This window comes from Lepisosteus platostomus, chromosome 6 (assembly GCF_059453375.1).
Source record: "Lepisosteus platostomus isolate fLepPlt1 chromosome 6, fLepPlt1.hap1, whole genome shotgun sequence".
NCBI classification, from domain to species: Eukaryota; Metazoa; Chordata; class Actinopteri; order Semionotiformes; family Lepisosteidae; genus Lepisosteus; species Lepisosteus platostomus.
Window position 1 is genome coordinate 66,473,287 of NC_142616.1, and position 19,318 is coordinate 66,492,604.

The window sequence follows — 19,318 nt, forward strand, 5'->3', positions numbered from 1 at the left end:
GCATCCGGTCAAAGTCCAGCAGATGAAACAGCCAACCTGCGGCTCCTTCAGCAAATCGCCCGCAACGGCTACATGCACACACAGTTTTCATGGTATTCGGCAGACTGTACTACTGGACAGAATGTATTGCATACACCCTGGACACATCGCAGCTCTGTTTATATTGTTTCTCTTGTTCCATTTCTCTTGCGCTAGTATCTATTATTCTGTAACCTTTTTCATCCCCCCGGTGAGCTCGTAGAAAAGACATTTCATTGCCAGCGACTACTGCCGCACGCTGTATTGTTGTGCATTCGATCAATAAACTTTGATTGATTGATTGATTGATTGACCGACTGATTGATTGGTTGAGGGGGTGTAGGGTTTCTTGAGTCCTAGTGGCCGGTGGCCTAGCCGTGACAACTACGGCGAGAGACAGCTCGTCTTCAGCCCGCGCTTGGTCGTTCTCGCGCGGCCAGTCCCAGCGCAGCAGACGGACAGCATGCAGTCTCCCCACCGAAGGAGCGCCGGTCCGGCAGCGAACCCCGGACCCACCATCTGTGAGGCAGTAGCGCTGAAGCCACTTCACCGCCTACCGCGCTGTGTCAGAGAACAGATTCCATCGTGTCCCTCACGCCCCCCTCGCTGCTCACGCTTGGGGGCAATATTTGCGTGTTTTTTTTTCCACGCCATGGGCATTTTCCACGAAAGGCCACGGTGTCTTCGGCTTTTGCCGACGCTGAGGGGGGTTAGGCCAGCGCGCAAGACCAGCAGAGCGCAAAGCGCAGCTGTGCCGGGGGGACGTACTGTGCTGTACATAGCGGTAAACCAGTCACAGGTCCGCCGACAGATGGTGCCTTTTAACACGAGACCGCCCGACTTCTGGAAAAAAAAAAAACAAAAAAAAAAACAGCTGGACTGTTTCTGCTACCAAAGTCCGCCTCCCCAGCCAGCGCCCCCAGCACGCCAGCGCGCAGAGCACCGAGGAGAGCGCTCCAGACCCAGATCGGCTCGAAATGCAACCCTTTATCTTCTGTTTGACAGCGGCAGTCTGTGGCGGCCTTGTTACAGGTAAGAAGGACTCCTGCTTACCGTTCTTGTTGGGAAACTGCCCGTTTGTTTTTACTGCACGGTCGCTTCGTTACCTTGCTCGCCCGACTTCAACTCAAGACCCGCTTTTCCGCATCAGCTCTGGGGCAACAAGGTTCAGGCCCAGCTGAGGTTATGCCGGCTCTGAAAAGCGGGGGACACGAGCAGATTTAAAGTCCCCGGAGTCCCTGTGGTGAATAAAGTAGTCACCTGGGGGTTACGACAGCCCTGCAAGGCAGTCTTTAATCCCCCCCGCTGGCCAGCGTGCCTGAATCATCACTAGACTGGAGAGACCTGGGGGAGAATCTGACATTTCACCCATTACGGGATAAAGACTTGGTTGAGTCAGGCGAGAACTCGGGTGGTGCGACTTTGTCATCTCTCCGTCGGCGTCGGAATAATCGATTCCTTGAATGGTTGTTGTTGTCGTCGTTGATCGGGTCTGGTTCTGCAGCGCCCATGTCGCAATAGCGACGAAAATCAGTCCACGGAAATGAAGGGACCGACGCGTTTGACAGCTGGAATCCTGTCGTACGAACAGGCGGTACTCGGTGTGGTAAAGAATCAGAGGTTTCTCACTCCGATTTCCACATTTCTTGAAATAACTCCTTGCCCTTACTTTTTTGCACACAGCTCCGAATAAAACATAACGATTGCAGTTAGGCTCACGGTAAGAGAAGAATCGGTCTTGAACTAACGATTCAGGCAGCTCCTGCGTGCATGTTTTTGTCTGTGCTTATTATGATATGGATGAAAAAAGGAGCCCGTCGTTTGCGTGCGTGCGTGTGTGTGCGTGTGTGTGTCAGTATAAGTTTTTCGGCGTACTTCATGAGCTTCCAAGGGATGAGAGTCATGCAAAAAAAAAAAGTACTGTCAGGTCATGTTCATACGGGAGTCCGGATCCCGAAGAAAAGCACAAGACTGCTGTCTGCATCTCGGGTCCTTAGGTGTCGCATAGAAATCATTTTCTAAAGAGCAGTACCGCGTCCCTGAGATAACGGCGTGTGCGGAGGGGGGACACAGATTGTTTGGGGTGGGGGTGGGGATATTGGAGTTGGATGCGAGCCCGGGACACACAGTTTGTTGTGGGCGGCGCTCTTGCGGTAAACAGACTCCCCCCCCCCCCGGCGTTCTTGGAAGGGATGAGCGGATAAGAGCGAGGAATGAGGTGTCCCGGGACGTTGAGGCGGCGGGGGAGGAGAGGGAGGGGAGTTGTTTGGATTGCGTGGGAGTTCAGGAGGAACATTTGTCTGGATTGACCCCGTGTCCTTTCTGAGTGTCTCAAGACCCGGCTTAGCAAGGAACAGCAGGCCCAGGTGATACTGATTAGGGAGCACAGCTGTTCCGTGTCCCTCTGGCACTGAGCTCCTCACCCAACCCCCGGAGCCCACAGCCCACAGCACGCCACTGCCCCCGGCTACACAGCTGGGCATGCTGTTCTCCGGGGGCTGGTGCCCCCCTCCCTTGGGTAGCTTCATCCAGTGCAGGAGCCCATCCCAGCGAGCAGCGGGAGCGAGGCGGGGTGCACCGTGGACCGGATGCCAGTCCATCGCCGGGAAGATACGCCCTCACTCAAATCAGGGCCAGTTTTCAGTAGTAATACTGTACTTTTCTCTTTCAAATCGGCGCTGCCAGTTCTGTTACTGTATTTACTCCACCTCCTGTGGGATCACCTGTTGTAGACACGCCCCCCCTCCTCCTTTGGACACGCCCCTTCCCCCGTCAGAGCCAATCATCTTCCCGACGTGCTGCAGGTGCCCCTGCCCCTCGCTGGAGAGTCCCTCCCTGATGTCATGGTGAGCCCCTGAGGGCTCGTAGGCTGTCACCCGGGAGGTGCCTCTTTCACCAGACCCACAGCTGTCCAGGCCGCTGTGCGAGGAGCTTCAGTCTCAGTCGGCTAGTAACCGCCCCCCCCGTCTCCGACCCGAGACGCTCAGCCCGCACGCCGGGACGCACGCTGAGTGGTGCGCTGTGTCCAGCGGGGACAGTGTCCCCTCCGACCTAACAGATGGCCGCTCCTCCACTTTCATGAACGGCGATGCAGCGCCCCTTTCCCTAGTGATGGCCAAGCCGCGAGAGCGCGTCCACCGACCTCACCGGAGCCTCTGCTGTGCGCCTTATGCTCCGCGGGGACGCGCTGACCGCGGTGTCGCTGGGGCTCCCTGGCTGACCTCGGCTGTGCAGCGAGCAGACAGTCCCACAGCCGCGGGCGCTGCTGTTTGCTAACCTTGAGTCCCAGGCTAAACCCGCCGCCCTCCGCGCTGCTCTGGCTTAAAGGGACAGAGGGGCCTCTGACGTGAGCTCTGGTCACGTAGGATTCACGGTGTTTGCACCAGCGTTGATCTGAGGGGAACGAGGTTGGTACTACCCGGGAAAGTATAAAGGAAGAGACACAATGTCTCAACCCTCTGAGCCTTCTCCAGGTTTGTGTTTCACCTGTCTGCAGATTTTCATTCTGACTCAGCTCTTACGGAGCTAAAGCAGCTCCTCTGTGGGCTTCATGGGTCTGGTTTGATGGCATCTTCCAGAACTCCAAGTTCTGGCGCTTTGGACAGGCCGAGAGAACCTGCAGACACCCAGGCCCAGCAGGACCGGGGTCGGACATCCGTGTCTCATCCCCCGCGTGGCAGCAGAATACAGGAAGCTGTGCCTGGGAGAAACGGAAGTATGAAACGAATCTCTTGGTTAGCGTTGGTTCTGTTTCCCTGCGCTGGACGAGCGTCCCACCCAGGGTGTACCCTGCCTTGCTCCTGCTGCTTGCCGGGATGGGCTCCAGACTGGGTGTGGACGTTAGAATGTGGCTGGATGTCGGTTCTGTTGCTGTGGATCAGCGGGGCGCTCGCGGAAAAGCTTGGGCGGAGCCCCGCAACGGGCTGGGAGAGCAGAGGCCAGCGGCGTGGCGTCCCTCCACCCTTGACGGAGACGCCGTGTGTGTGTGTGTGTGTTCTGACAGGATACCGGAGCCCCCTGAATGACTTCCAGCGCTCGGAGGGGCGGGAGCTGGTACCCCTGAAAGGCAGCGTGGACCGAGTGCGGCCACTTCCTGGCGTGAGTCTCGAGGAGTGTGCCAAGCAGTGCTCCGAGTCCCTGGACTGCAGGTAATGTGGCGCGGACACCAGCTGGGCACCTGGGCACCTGGGCACAGCCAGTCGACACTCTGAGGGCAGGGCGCGCTACCTGCATGATTTCGCACAGAGCTGGAGTCAGGGATCTTCTTCAGACAGCCAGTCAGCTTCACTCCCTGCTTGAGGCCAAGGAGCTTACAGACCACCTGCTCGTGAGATGTGAGGGCTCTGCTGGGCGGGGTAGCTCCTGTCAGTCAGGGAAGAAGCAGGTCCACTTCCTGTCGACCACAAACAGTGATGCTGAAAGGCAAAGGGGAGTAAGCCAGCCTACAGAACCCTGTGTTCTTGCGCTCTTGGCTGTAAAATAAAGGTTACAATCTGCCAGGACCCCTTCCCTAAAAGGCATTCATGCTGTTAAGGAACAAGTAATAGGTTTATTCCATGCTGAAAAAAAGAAGAAAGACAACACAATGTTTCGGCCGTGGAGCCTTCTTCAGGTGTGACCTCTTTCTTTCTGCCTCTTTCTTCTTTTTTTCAGCATGGAATAAACCTATTACTTGTTCCTTTGCAGCCTACGCATGCTGACGCAGCTCCCCACCTGAACTATTCATGCTGTTATGCTGATTAAATTAAGTAGTGTGAAAGGAGGTTTAAAAAAATCGACAACCTGAATAAAATCATTCTGTAACCCCAGGGGCAGCTGGTGGCTCCAGCTCCTGTCTTCCACTGTGTTCTCCAGGACCTGGCTGACATGCTGTTGTTCTGGGGGGTCATTATGACCTCGCCCAGACTGGCCCGGTGATGTCATGGCTAAACCAGAATGCACGACATTGCTCAATTGCAGCCTGCCATTACAGGTCCAAATACAGTGACTAATACAGAGTCTGGAGCAAACTGGACAGCTCTTGAGTAATGTCCAAACCGCCCTGCAGTAGTGAAATGAGCAGCCCTAGTACTGAGACAGTATGTAGGCATCACAACACCAAGCACTAAAGAGAGCATACACAAACACTGCTGTATTTCTGTATTTGGCGTGGTTCTGGCCTTGTGAGCTGGATGCTTGCACAGAAGTACGACACCACAAAGTTTGAGGGGAAAACCAGATTATTCTCCTGTGCACTGGGGTCTTCTGTTTATCTGTCTACAATTTGCAGGAGACGATCAATAGATCAATATGGGATACAGTGCATTGTCATGGTATTTCATATTTCCATTACTTTTAAATAATTCTCTGATATTACTGCTCTCTTTAAACTAATGAATTCTAAGTTATTTCTACTCATTCCCCCTCGGTTTTGAATTGCCAATGGCTAGACACCTACTGCAGGCCTGCAGGCCTACAGGCAGCTACCCCAGAAGGGGCCACGCTGGCACCCCTCTGGAGCGCTCTCCTGGCGAGGGGCTGTGCCCTTCTTTCGCCTGCTACACCCTGTGCTTCCCAGTGCCCCAGCCTGAGCGGCCCGAGTCGCGCCCAGCTCTGCAAGCCGGTAGGCGCCCGCATGGCCTCCAGGGCTGCTGCTGTGCAGCCAGGCGCAGGGAACGCCGGTCACATCCGGCTCGCGCGCTCCCCCCCCCCCGCCATCCCTCTGCAGCTGCTCCGGGACGATGGCCGGACTTGCGGGCCGAACTGAGTCCGTGTTGTGTTTACTCACGTCAGCCTGGGGGATCCGGTGTCTGTCATTGGCCCTCTACCCCCAATACAGAGCCTTCAATTACGAGACTCGCCCCTCCGTCACCTGCAAGCTCCTGCCGTGGATCCGGGACACCAACAGCGCCGAGGTGAAGAGAAATGTCAACTCGGACCTGTACGAGAAGAAAGGTGAGCCGCGCCGTGGGCTGTTGCCCCATTCGTGCCCCAGCCAGGAGAGGTGAGCATGCCCTTTGACCTCTGACCTCTGACCGGCAGATCGGGGACCTCTGACAGCACTGCCGTCACTTACTGTAGATGAAGCAACTGTTTTCTTCTTCAGTGCTGTTTGCTGTTAAAGAAGCACGTTTCCCACACTTGATTGAGGAGATCCAAATACTGCGGGAGCTGCATGTAATTCAACATCCGGGCCCCTTTTAACGTAGATTCTTTCCCTGCCTTGACTGGGACCAGGAGAGGAGTGACGCAGTCCTGCTGTTTTTGAGTGGGTTTGCATGTGGAAGGTGAAATTAGAGGCTTTAAGAAAAGGAAAAGGAGAAGTCCTCCTGAGCTGTAAATGCCATCTCAGAGGAAATCCAGGTGCCTTGCGCCCAGAATGAGGCAATGAGGGCTCCCAGCTGCCAGCTAACCCATCATCACCGAATCGCTGTCTCTCCTCAGATTACCTGCGGCAGTGCACTGTGGGAAAAGGCACGAGCTATCGGGGCAAGGTGTCCAAGACCGTGAGCGGGCGCGAATGCCAGCAGTGGTGGTCCAAGTTCCCCCACGACCACAGGTGAGGGGAGGGGGGGGGCGCCCCCACCAGGCGAGATCTTTCCGTGCAGCTTATGAGTCCCCCAGCTTTTGAGCGAAGCATTCCCAGCCCCACCCCACACCAGTTGGGGAAAAAAAGCAATCGTTGTGTTCCTGCAGCTATAAAAGCCCCACCAGCCTGCATGAGCAACCGCCTGCACTTCCTGCTGGGGGCTGTTCTCCGCCATTTCTTCTGGCATGTCCAGGGATGGTTCAGATCAGACACAACTAGACAGTTTGATTAATATAGACTTCAGGATCATTGGCAGTGAAGACAGTGGAGGCACTAACAAAAATGTGGATCTCTTTCATCTTTACATTGTTTTTTTGAAGTTCACGGCATACTGACATATACAGTAGCTGTTTGGCAGACACTATGACAGGAACCTGTTTTTTCTGTGATGAGATTTGACCTTAATTCTTATACAAAAAGCTCAACAAAAGTTGACTGCTGGATGCACAGTGCTGTGGGAGAGGTGAGAAATTTAAGCGCTTGCTGCCAGTTTTATATCAGGGGTGCTTGTCGGTCCTGGCAGCCTTTGAAGCTTTCAGAAAGCTCTGAAGTGGCCAAAGACACGACTTCCCCATTGTTCCCCACTTGCCACACCCCCGAGTCCGGTCGCCCAGCAACAAGCTCCGCCCCTCCCCCGTAGACACACCCCTTCCGCCAAAAATGGCCTGGAGCTGAACTACTGCCGGAACCCCGACGGAGACCCCAGCGGCCCCTGGTGCTACACCACCGACCCCGAGCGGCGCTACGAGACCTGCGGGATCCCGCGCTGTGAAGACGGTGAGGCCCGCCTTGCGATTTTGCCGAGCAAACACAAGCGTCTGGGCGGGGCTGTGGGCGGGGCTGTGGGCGGGGCAAAGCGGGGAGAGTTCCCTGCGTATCCTAGCATGAGCGCTGGGAGGGACTGTGGGCCCTGTTCCCTGAGATCCTGCGGGGGTCCGGATGACCGCAGCGTCAGAGCCGGGACAGGGGAAAGGGGAAAGGGGTGGGGCTTGGAGGGAATCTCTTAGCGTGCAAATCCAACCCCATCATGCACGTGTTCTGACTGAAAAAGGACAATCGCCCTTTTTAAGAAGAGGGTCGACTAGAGATGGCATGAATTTGCATGAGTGTGTACTTACTGGTGAGCACTATTGAGAAAATAAAGTTTATTTTGATAAAGAAGAAAATATCCTCACACGAGCGAACGCAGTGCCCTGCAACAGGGCTCGCCCAGAGCGCGGAGTCACAGGGGGTCAGACGAGCACACGACAGGCGAACTGGTCTTAACTGTTAGTACAGCACCGTGTGACCTGCTGATCGCTGCTCACAGGCTGGGGACTGGGTTCAAGTGACCAGCGAGGTGGCCAGCTGCATCACCGGCACTACCTGTTGGGAATGCGTGCTGCCCGTTTGACATGAGCCACGAGTTCGCTATTGGCTAAGAAAGAAGCCAGAAATGTTGCAGGCCGCTTTTCCCAGCTGGCTCCTTGGGAGACGAGCTATGTCCAGTGTCCACCTCCATCCTGCACGTCTGGTGCTGCTCACTGAAAACCTACCCTTTCCTTCTCTTTGAAGAAGGGCGTCAGAGTTCGGAGGCTTTTTCCTGCCGGCGGGGCTCCTGGTTAAGGGTTGAGGGCAGGTGTGTTTAGGTCTGCAAATGAGGTGACGCTTCTTTGTGCAGAGGATCGTGGGGGAATCCGGTTCAGTCTCGCCCAGCGGCTGCTTGAGGTCCCTCAGGAAGTGCTGGGTCTATGGGGGGGTGGCCGGGGGCCGGGGGCAGGTGGGCCTCCTCCCTTTCGTGACCCGTCTCTTGCTCCTGTCTCTCCTCTCCCTCAGAGGTGTGCATGACGTGTAACGGAGAGGATTATCGCGGGCAGGTGGACCACACGGTGGAGGGGCTGGAGTGCCAGCGCTGGGACCAGCAGTACCCTCACCAGCACATATACCAGCCCGAGAAGTAGGTATACCGAAGTATACCGGCCCGGCCCGGCAGAGCCCCTGAGCCTGCAGGTTCAGGCCACATGCTGTCTTCCTCTTTCATTAAAAGGCATCTTGAAAACACTACATCTTTAAGAGCTGCAAACAACTGGACAAGAGTCCCGTTAAACACAAGCAGCTGAATCAATTAATTAGAGCAGAGCTCAGGTGGAACAGACACTTTGGGGTGTCCCATGGCTAGGGTGCAAAAGCCCACAGCCTGGGGTCAGCGTGTGCGATCGGGACAGCCCCGCAGGTTGGTGGGCACCACGGTGTCACGTAATTTGGGGTCTCAGCTTTATTTCCCTCCTAGATCCATCAACACCGGAAAGCTCACCCCCGGCTTTCCAAGCACTGTCAGAGAGAAAGGGCTTCCCTGTTTCCTCATTCTGCTCCCACACAAGGCGTTATCTGTCAGAAAGGTAGAAGAGCAATTCGATTTTTTTCCTCCTGTGATCCGCTGACCCCTGGTGGTCCACAGGCAGCCCGTCTCTGGAGTTGGTACACACCGGCGGACTGCCCTGCTCTGCGAGTGTGTACTGGGGCCACAAATAAGGATTTTACAGTTTAAGGCGGATATGTTACTGATGTGCCCTGATGGTGGGCCTCTAGATTCCGTCAGACTTCCACGAGGGGTGAGGCACGTTGGCGAAAAGAACTAGGGGTCCTCGCCTCCTCATGCACCCCACCCCTGCCCTCCTCTGTCCCCAGGTACCCCGACAAGAGTCTGGACGACAACTACTGCCGCAACCCCGACGCGTCCCCCGTGCCCTGGTGCTACACCACCGACCCCAAAGTGGAGAGGCAGGACTGCCGGATCAGCAAGTGCCGTGAGGGGCTCTCCGCACTCGCTCCGCCAGGGGCTTCCCAATCCTGCTCCTGAGATCCGCCCCTGGTTTCCATTCCAGCCCAGCTGCCATTAGACGATTATTTTACATGACTAGTATTGTGCCCCCTAAGGGGCTGCTTACTGCGTGAGATGCTCGGGAGCCATCCCTAGGAGTCGGGTTGGGTACCCCTGAAATAAATGTATAGAGAGTACCCCAATCGGGAGGTCCCCAGTGGGGAGCACAGCTGCTTTAATTCCACTAGGTATTGATCCCCGGCCTGCAGAGCCCCAGTCCAACAGTTTTTATAGGCCACCACCAAACAAGCCAGGGGAAGTTCAAGTACGATCAATTAAACGGCAATGAAGTAATCTAGAGATCATCGAAATATCCTCCAGCCCTCGGGGACCGGTGTTCCCTCCGCGGAAACCCGGCTTGCTCAGTCGATCGATAAGTCACAGGTGATGTGGGGTGATCTGGAGGAGGAGCTGGATCGGGGGCTCCCCGGGACCCCCAGGGGCGGGTGGAGACCCCCCCTGCTTGGTTCAGTTTCATTGTGAGGCCCAGATTGGGCCCCCCAGCATAGGCACACAGCGCCAGTTCGGTGATGGTTCTTCAGTCACTCAGACGTCGCCTCTCTCTCTCTCTCTCTCTCTCTCTCTCTCTCTCCCTCCCTCTCTGTGTCCTCGCAGAGAAAACGCTGAAGCGCTCCCGGCCCACCCACACCACCTACTGCTTCCGCAACCGGGGGGAGGACTACCGGGGGAAGGTCAACGAGACCACCTCGGGCATCCCCTGCCAGCGCTGGGACGCGCAGTACCCCCACCGGCACCCCTTCTACCCACAGGCCTACGAGTGCAAGTGAGAGAGGGGGCGGGGAGGGGGCAGAGGGAGAGGGGGCAGAGAGGGGACAGAGGGAGAGGGAGGGAGGGGGCAGAGAGAGGGGGGGCAGAGGGAGGGGGCAGAGAGGGGACAGAGGGAGAGGGAGGGAGGGGGAGAGAAGGGGATCTGCAATTTTAAAAATGTCCATTTTAAATTTGCGATGTGTCAATCGCAACGGGAAGAACTTCCGGTCCTGAAAGCGCGGCGCTGCAGCTCTCTCCCTCCGGGTCTCTGCAGGGGGCTGGAGGAGAACTACTGCCGGAACCCCGACGGTTCCGAGGCGCCCTGGTGCTTCACCTCCGTGCCGGAGATGCGGACGGCATTCTGCCTGCAGATCAAGCGCTGCGCCGACGACATCGAGGCGGAAGGTAGGGGGGCGCTGTAACGAACAGTTCTTTCCGGACCCTATGCGGACGACACAATCCGACGGAGTGGGGAAACACTGGGGAAACGTCATGCAGGAATACGGGGCAGAAGACAGGGGGGGCGTGTCCAAGGTGCGCTGGTGCACGGGGGAGGTGTGGCCGAGGCAAACAATCCAAAAGAGTAATCCTTAGAGTATCCAAAACACTAGGGTAAGTCCAAAACCAGGAGATCCATCAGAACACGAAGTTAAAACCACGAAGGCCGGGTCGGAACCGGCGGACAGGGAACAGGAACGGGAACAGAGGTTAAAACCTTAACGGGACCAGGCGTTTCCAGGTCCCGAACTCGCACGATACGGAAATCAGATGCAGAGCCCGGATGAGCGTCAGCGCCTGGCTTTTAAGGTGGGCTGGGAATAGGAAACAGGTGCACAGAATGAAGTCTAAAGCGAAAGGGCTGGAGCACCCTTAAGGAGGGGGGACTATAATCGTGACAGGCGCTGCAGCTGTCGGGGGGACGTGGGGTGGGTCGTGGAGGTGGCTGGACTAACGGGATGACGTGCTGAAGGTTCGCCTTTCCTTCTGCCGTGCAGCACTGGGAAGATCGGCGTTTGTCCCCATTCAGTCTTTGAACACGGAGAGAACACGCAGACTCCACATCCAGAGTTGAACCCAGGGCCCCAGCAGTGCTGACCACTGTGCCACTGTGTCGCCCCCTAGCTAGAAAATGTGGGGTGAATTTTGCAAAGCAGCAAAGATCTGTGAAACTGTTCAGAAACCGGAACGGAATCAAGGAACGAATCGGAGCAAAGAAGTGCTCACAGTCAGGCTGTCGGCCTTTTGCCTCCCTGTGAGCCGCGGTTGTCTCTCTCTCTCGTCAGACTGTTACCATGAAAATGGAAAGAACTACCAAGGCACTGTGCGCAAGACCAGGAAAGGCATCACCTGCCAGAAGTGGTCCCTCAACACGCCTCACAGAACCAAGTAGGTCTGAACTGAAAGGGCCCAGGACCACCCCTGCTTCCTCTTCACATTCCCTTGCCAGCAGCTCAAGTACAGTGTTGCCCAGGCAAGAACAAGTAGCAACAACACGCACAGACATGGAGAGCAATAGCATGAGTATTATTAATTCTACCTGAGAGGCTCCCTCTCTGTTCCTCAGGCTGGGACAGGAAGAGTAACACTGGGCAGCATCTCTGTGGTGTTTTCTTCTCCATTTTTTCCAGTGTAGTGTCCTCCCTGAGCAGCCCAGGACTGCCTGTGTCACCCAGTTTCTATGGCCAGGCTACAGTCACTCAGACTGTCTTCTCTGGGCAGCCAGGACTGAACCTGAACCCGTTCTCTCTGAGCACAAGTCCAGCTTCTATGTCCAGGCAGTGGTCACTGAGCCTGTACTAGACCAGGGTCCTCTGCACTCCCCAAACCACCCTGCTGTGGTCAGATTGGATCTTTCTACTTGAAGGGACAAGCTCTAGGCACAGTTTGGGCCACTTGCAGGCAGGAGGATGGAAGTCTATATGCAGTACCCATGTTTGAAAGAGGACAGGTAAGAAAGGAAGGTGTTTAAAGCTCCTGAAGCAAAGCAGCACTTACCTGACGAAGCGAAGACGCTGTACTGCCTTGTCTGTGTCTCTCTCAGACAGACGGTGTGTCAGGGCGCGTTGCTGGCAGCGCTGTATACTTAGCTCAACCACAGAGCGCCCTGGGTCGGCGTGAGAGAGATGACTCGGGAGGCCCACGTGTGTTTGTGTGTGTGTGTCTCTCTCTCTCTCTCCGCGCGCAGGATCAACCCGACAACGCACCCGCACGCCAACCTGACGGAGAACTACTGCCGGAACCCCGACGGCGACCGGCACGGGCCCTGGTGCTACACCACCGACCACAAGACGGAGTTCGACTACTGCGCCATCAAACAGTGCGGTGAGGGCAGGGCTGCCCCCTCTACCACTGTCCCCCCCTGTCCACGATTCCTCCCCCACCACTGTCCCCCCCGTCCACGATTCCTCCCCCACCACTGTCCCCCCTGTCCACGATTCCTCCCCCACCACTGTCCCCCCCTGTCCACGATTCCTCCCCCACCACTGTCCCCCCCTGTCCACGATTCCTCCCCCACCACTGTCCCCCCCGTCCACGATTCCTCCCCCACCACTGTCCCCCCCGTCCACGATTCCTCCCCCACCACTGTCCCCCCTGTCCACGATTCCTCCCCCACCACTGTCCCCCCCTGTCCACGATTCCTCCCCCACCACTGTCCCCCCCTGTCCACGATTCCTCCCCTACCACTGTCCCCCCCGTCCACGATTCCTCCCCCACCACTGTCCCCCCCGTCCACGATTCCTCCCCCACCACTGTCCCCCCGCCACCCCCCTCCCTGTCCACTATTCCTCCCCCTCGCTCCCCCCCTCCCCCACCACTGCCCCCACCGTCCACGATTCCTCCCCCACCACTGCCCCCACCGTCCACGATTCCTCCCCCACCACTGTCCCCCCCGTCCACGATTCCTCCCCTACCACTGTCCCCCCCGTCCACGATTCCTCCCCCACCACTGTCCCCCCCGCCCTGTCCACGATTCCTCCCCCACCACTGTCCCCCCGCCACCCCCCTCCCTGTCCACTATTCCTCCCCCTCGCTCACCCCCCTCCCCCACCACTGTGCCCCCCGCCCTGTCCACGATTCCTCCCCCACCACTGTCCCCCCCGTCCACGATTCCTCCCCTACCACAGTCCCCACCGTCCACGATTCCTCCCCCACCACTGTCCCCCCGCCACCCCCCTCCCTGTCCACGATTCCTCCCCCTCGCTCACCCCCCTCCCCCACCACTGTCCCCCCCGCCCTGTCCACGATTCCTCCCCCCCAACCGCCCCCCTCCCTGTCCACGATTCCCGCCAATTCGGGATTTAGGGCTCCGAAACACGGCCGCCTGTCTGTCTCGGGTGCAATCAGCTGCTGACGTTTCTGTTGTCTCTGTGCCTCCACAGCTGGGGAGAAGGTCTCCATCGTGGAACCAGCAGGTGAGATTCCCCTGGGGGATCCGGGAGCGTTTCCGCTGGATCTCGGTGGCGGTCGCGCTGGGCGCGTTGTGTTGGTTCGGGAGTGGGAACAGCCTGTGTGTGTGTGTGTGTGTGTGTGTGTGTGTGTGTGTGTGTGTGTGTGTGTGTGTGTGTGAGGCTGGGCACGCTGGGATGGATCCTGTCTCTGGCGTGTTTAACGTTACCTGCCCTGGCGTTTCCCTGCTCCTGTCTGGATCTGCCGCAGAGAAGGTGGAGTTTACCGAGTGCGGGAAGAGGGAGGATCGGGTGAACATGAAGGCGCGGATCGTGGGGGGCATGCCTGGCAACTCGCCCTGGACCATCAGCCTGCGCGACAGGTATGGGCGCCCGTCGCCGCGCGGCCCTCCCGGGCATCACGAGTCTGCCGGCTGCTGAAACCTTTCAGATCCGTTAGGAAGACATGGAGCGCCATTGCTCCTTGAGCACAATCTGGGCATGAAACTCCCCTGTGCACGAGGTGGCTGCTGTTTTTTGTTCATTTATGCCAACACTGCCAGTCGTAGGGGGAGGGGGGGCGAGAGTTGCCCAAATCTGCAAAAAAGAGCAAAGTTCAGTCACTCTTTTCCAAAGGCCTGCTGGGAAGTGTTTTGTTTGGTTTTTTTGCTCTTGCAATCAGGGACATCTGGAGTCAAGGTGACTGGGGGTGCTTTAAATCCCTTGTGGAAAATAACATCTTTGCGCTTCTGGCTTCTGGCTTCTGGCTGGGGTTTTCTAGATCGTGGAAGGGCAGCTGGGATTCTAAGGGTTTCCTCGGAACTTTTCAACTGGCAACTGCTGAAGATCTAAACAAAATACATGATTGGAACCCCTAGTCAAATAATTAATTCAATTAAGCAGAAAAGACCAGTAGCGCAAGGAGAATCACAGGAACCTGCCCGACCCGGATCTGGAAAGGATCCCGTTCCAGAATCCTGGATCTAGTACAGAGGCCACCAGTTCCCTCTGCTCTAGAACTGTGTTTGGAAGTGGAAAACACGGACATTATTTTCCTACCATGTGAAGATCTGAGGTCTCCAAACCCCATTCAGGAAACACAACAACCCCCCAAGTGTCTTCTCACAGTGGCTGCACATTAACTTATTTTTCGTAGAGAGTGCTTCTTTTGTCCCCCTTTTGCCAGATTAGTGGTGCGCATGGCCATTTTACCTTCCAAGCAGTTGACCTGGGTTCGATTCCCGGCCAATGCATTGACAAACTTTAGCCAGCAGCCACATCGCCCTGCAACTCTGCAGATGGCAGCCCACTGGAGCTCAGCAGGTGGGAGCCTGGCCAGTACCTGGAGGGGAATCCCCTTGGGACAAGCTAAGGTTGCTGCTGGAAGAGGTGTTAGTGGGGCCAGTAGGGGGCGCTCACCCTGCGGTCTGTATGGATCCTAATGGCCCACTTTAGTGCTGGGGACACTATGCTGCAAAAAGGAGCAGATTGAGATGTAAAACCAGTTGTCCTGACTCTCTGTGGTCATTAAAAAATCCCAGGGTGTCACTCGAAAGGAGTAGGGGTGTTACCCTGGTGTCCTGGCAAAATCTCCCCTTGGCCTTTACCAGTCATGGCCTCCTAATAACCCCCCTCTCTGAACTGGCTTCATCCTCTGCTCTCCTCCCCACTGAGAGCTGGTGTGTGGGGGACAGACTGGAGCATCGTCCAGGTGGGGGTACACACTGGTGGGGTGGTGGAGGGGATCCCCATGACCTGTACAGCGCTGTGAGTGGGGTGTCCAGAAGAAATGCTGTATGTGTGAGGAATTATTGTTATTATTTTGTCACATCTGCTTCCATCTCCCCCAGGAAAGGCCAGCATTTCTGCGGAGGCTCCCTGGTCGATGCCAAGTGGGTCATCAGCACGAGGCAGTGCTTCTCCTCCTGGTAAGGTGCATGCTGGGGTAGGCTCCCCCGCAACCCTGCGACACCATGACCCTGTGACCCCGAATTGGAAAAAGTGGTTAGAAAATGGGTGGGTGGCTCAGGTGGTGTTGGTGCTCCGATAGAGGGGGCAGGATATCGGACCGCTGCAGAAGTGCAACGATATCAGTGCAGGACGAGGAGACGAGGCGCGGGGTGTGTGGGGTGAGCTCTTGTGTCGGACGGGGGATGCGGTGCTGGTCCGGCCCGGGGTGACGGTGCTGTTGGTTTCGCAGCGACGCCGACTTGACCGGGTACTCCGCCATGATGGGCACGCTGTTCCGGGACCCGAAAGAGGGCGAGCCGAGCAAGCAGAACATCCCTCTGAGCAAGATCGTGTGCGGGCCGTCCGAGTCGTTCCTGGTCATGCTGCAGCTGGAAACGTAGGGCTCTCTCTCTCTTCTCTCCTCTGCTCCCTTCCCCCTCTCTATCCCTCTATCTTCTCTCCTCTGCTCCCTTTTCCTCTCTCTCCTCTCTCTCTCCTCTCACAGTGTTCAGTTCACTCTTTCTCTCCTTCCTCAGCCCTGCCCAGTTCAACGAGCGAGTGTCCCAGATCTGCCTGCCCCCTGAGCGCTTCATCGTCCCGGAGGGCAACACATGTGAGATCGCTGGCTGGGGGGAGACCCAAGGTAAGGTGGGGTGCATCTCATGGCCGGGCATAGGGCCTATTCCAGCACCCTAGGAACTTCCTGGTCCTGGTGTTCCTGTTGTCCACTGTTGTCTAGCTGTGCTCCACCTACTCAGCGACCTGATAATGTGCTAATTAGGCCCTTCCGGAAAACTTTTCATCCCTGGAAACCTTGGATACTTCATTGGAGCGCCATAAACAGAAGTACAGGGCAGAGGTCAAGTCCTCCTGCCTCACCCCGGCTAAGTCTCACGAGGCTCCACACTCCAAATTCCCAGCAGCCCCTGCTTGCTCCCCCCTTCTCTCCATCAGGACCCCAGCAGCAGCCCCTCAGCTCGTTACTGCTAACGAGCATGAAGCTCGGCCTCGTCCCCGTGGCCAGGCTGTCTTTCCCTCAGCGAAGCAGGTCTGCGCCACACCTGTAAATAGGCCAGCAGCTGGATCTTCCACCCCGGGAATCAATCCGGAGCGCCGCCGGAATGCAGGCCACCTGGACCTGGGATCAGGAGTAGCAGGGGTGGGAAGAGGAAGCTCTGCTCTCCGTGGTTTCCTTTCCCCGCCCCCCCCGCCCCGATCCGCCCGCCTGCCCTCAGCCGGGGCAAGAGGCGGGCGCAGAAGTCAGGCAAGAACACCTGGCGTAAAACGTCTTTTGGCAAGTCCTCTGGGCAGCACAAAAGAAAAAAAGCAGCCAGTTTATAAACACAAATTGATGGTGTGATGTACTCCCTCTCATTAATAAAGTTGCCGCGCGCTCCCTGTCCTTTCGGGTTTTTGCAAAAGGCGGCGGACATTGTTTCTGTCATTTTCTTCTTTAAACATACAGTGCTGTCTGTACAGCTGGGCACTGGAGTGATTACAGTACGCAGAAAGCATCCACGACAACCTCCATTTAAAGGGTGCGAGGCACGGGCGGTACCTCTCAGATATTATAATTATTATTTTGCTTGGCTGGTGTTTTTATCCAGCGTGACTGAAGCACATGCCCTTTGATGCAGCGGGGAATGTTACTGGCAGGCTTAAGTGCTAGGGTAAAAATAGCAGCACACCATTCAGGATTTGAACCTGCAACCCTCCTCTTAAGAGGTCACAGCCCTCACCACACCTCCACACAGCAGACTGCTCCCCTTTAAGCCCAGAGTTTTCCACCCTGTGATCCCAGAGGGACTGCTGTAGTGTCATGGTCGCCCTGTGTCGTGCTCGTTTCTCCCAGGCACGGCGGACGAAACGGTGCTGAACGTCGCCCAGATGCCAGTTCTCAGCAACAAGGAGTGCAACAAGTTCTTCCGGGGTCGTGTGAAGGAGAACGAGATGTGCACGGCGCCCATCCAAATCCCTGTGGGCGCCTGCGAGGTACAGCTGACCGACAACCCCCCCCCCCTGTTTTCTCTTGCTGCTTTTCAGTTTTAGGAGCAAGTGGCAGTGTTTCTCCCCCAGCAAGCTCCAGGGTGAGAATCCAGCCCCCGTTTTCTCACCTGGACCCTGCCCCGGACACATGTGTGTTCCCCACTCACCCCGGCTCATCTGTGGAAGGGAGTCCCTGGCATACGGTTACCAAAAATAAACTAAGAATTTGAGGACATCAGTTTAGTTCGTCCCTCAACGCTAGTTTCATCACATGGAGGTGATCTCATTCCTGTCTGCTGCAGAACAACCTCTGTCTGAACATTTGTTTGTCTGTCTCAGAGGGACTGGTCTGTCCCTGTCCGTCTCCCCTTGTCAGTCTGTCTCAGAAGGACTGGTCTATCTATCTGTCCCTGTCTGTCTCAGAGGGACTGGTCTGTCTCTGTCTGTCTCTCTCTCCTTGTCTGTTTGTCTTAGAGAGACTGATCTCTCTGTCGGTCTTGCTCCTACAGAAGGACTATGGAGGCCCTCTTGCCTGCCAGAACAGTGACTGCTGGGTCCTGGAGGGAGTCATGATCCCCATGAGGAGGTGTGGACACAAGGGCCAGCCCAACATCTTCATCCGGGTGTCCGTGTATGTGGACTGGATCAAGAAGGTCATGGAGCTGGCTTAGACACCTGCCCAGAGCTCCCCGAGCCCCAGAGACAAGCTGGGCAGACCAGACCTCTGAAATCCTTAAAAGACTAATTGGCAGTTTACCATGATGCAGGCGAGACGAGACAAAGTCATGTGAAAAGAAGAGAGGCGAAGATACGAAATGTCCTCCTGTGTCCTTCAGTGTGATCGTCGGCACCGTCTCTCATCACTGCACTGTGGACTCTGGCTCTGGGTCGCTGTTTTCTTGCTGTTGTGCCCCCCGCCCCCCCCTTGCCTCATCCCACCCGTGTCTTCTGTGTGTGCAACCTCTCCCACCCCCGGAGCGGGCTTCCCCGAGCCTGATCCTGCATCGTGTCCTGGCAAACCTTCAGAAGCAAAGAAAAATATATCACCTAAAGAGCGCGGCACCTAGGTTCATGAGAACAACAGGAATCTTTGAGCTTGAATATTATCAGCGGTCTCTGCGTCGTTTGTTTTTACATTTCGGCTCACGCGCAGGGGGCTGTGGCACTTAGTCCCTGGGTTCCTGTCCAGTTTAAGGCACCCTCCACGTGGAGTTTGCATGTTCCTCCCAAAGACACACTGACTTTACGATTTGATTGGCTATTGGTAACTGTCCTCCTGTGGTGGGCTGGGCAGGATGACTCCCCTCTTACACATTCTCAGTTTCCCCTTCAGCAGAATGGGTGCGCGGAATAGCCGCGCAGTCTACGAGGGCTGATGTGAGCTGGGCACCATCTGGGTGGGATGCTGGGTGGGACGCACTCCCGTGTGCGTCACTGCCATGGATCCAAGAGGGGCATCGCGGATAGAGCTGTCGTTTAGGAGGGTTTGCTGGTCTATAGGGATCTGCATGGAGTACTGGCACACGGGAGCACGTGATGGAAGACTTAATACTCCACATTTACTCCTGTTTTTAGGAGCTGTATAATGTTAGCATGCCCAGAGGGGTTGGGCAGCCTGTTGACCTTGGACCCCCAGAGGTTTCTTTTTTCCTCATTACAGAGGAGTTTTTGGTTCCTCCCCTCCATTGTCTTCTGGCCTTTTCACTTCCTGTATTGTACTGTCCCACAGCTTTGTTAAGCGCCTTGGGGCAACCCTTTGGTGAAAGGGGTGAAAGGCGCTAT

The 19,318-nt window shown here is 56.5% G+C and overlaps 1 protein-coding gene across 2 annotated transcripts; it reads left to right on the forward strand.

Annotated features, from left to right (window-relative positions):
• The first annotated feature begins 831 nt into the window (after window positions 1-831).
• mst1 (macrophage stimulating 1) lies at window positions 832-18,642 on the forward strand. Of its 2 annotated transcripts, XM_088637032.1 has the most exons (18): window positions 889-1,050; window positions 4,022-4,166; window positions 5,837-5,952; window positions 6,442-6,556; window positions 7,227-7,363; window positions 8,402-8,522; window positions 9,254-9,372; window positions 10,062-10,230; window positions 10,489-10,619; window positions 11,498-11,600; window positions 12,400-12,536; window positions 13,595-13,627; window positions 13,872-13,983; window positions 15,451-15,528; window positions 15,801-15,947; window positions 16,087-16,193; window positions 17,403-17,542; window positions 18,046-18,642. In XM_088637032.1, the coding sequence occupies exons 1-18, from the start codon at window positions 996-998 to the stop codon at window positions 18,205-18,207; spliced, it is 2,127 nt and encodes a 708-aa protein (XP_088493158.1). In that variant the 5' UTR covers window positions 889-995; the 3' UTR covers window positions 18,208-18,642. The 2 variants fall into 2 exon arrangements, 1 of the variants encoding a protein (XP_088493158.1); XR_015939673.1 differs by lacking the exon at window positions 18,046-18,642 and having other exon boundaries at window positions 832-1,050; window positions 13,877-13,983.
• Window positions 18,643-19,318: the final 676 nt, after the last annotated feature.

Coding starts and splice junctions, on each gene's coding strand:
- mst1 (XM_088637032.1), top strand. CDS start 996: ATGCAACCCTTTATCTTCTGTTTGACAGCGGCAGTCTGTGGCGGCCTT. Junction 4,167..5,836: donor TCCGAGTCCCTGGACTGCAG/GTAATGTGGCGC, acceptor CCCCCAATACAG/AGCCTTCAATTACGAGACTC. Junction 15,948..16,086: donor GTCATGCTGCAGCTGGAAAC/GTAGGGCTCTCT, acceptor CTCCTTCCTCAG/CCCTGCCCAGTTCAACGAGC.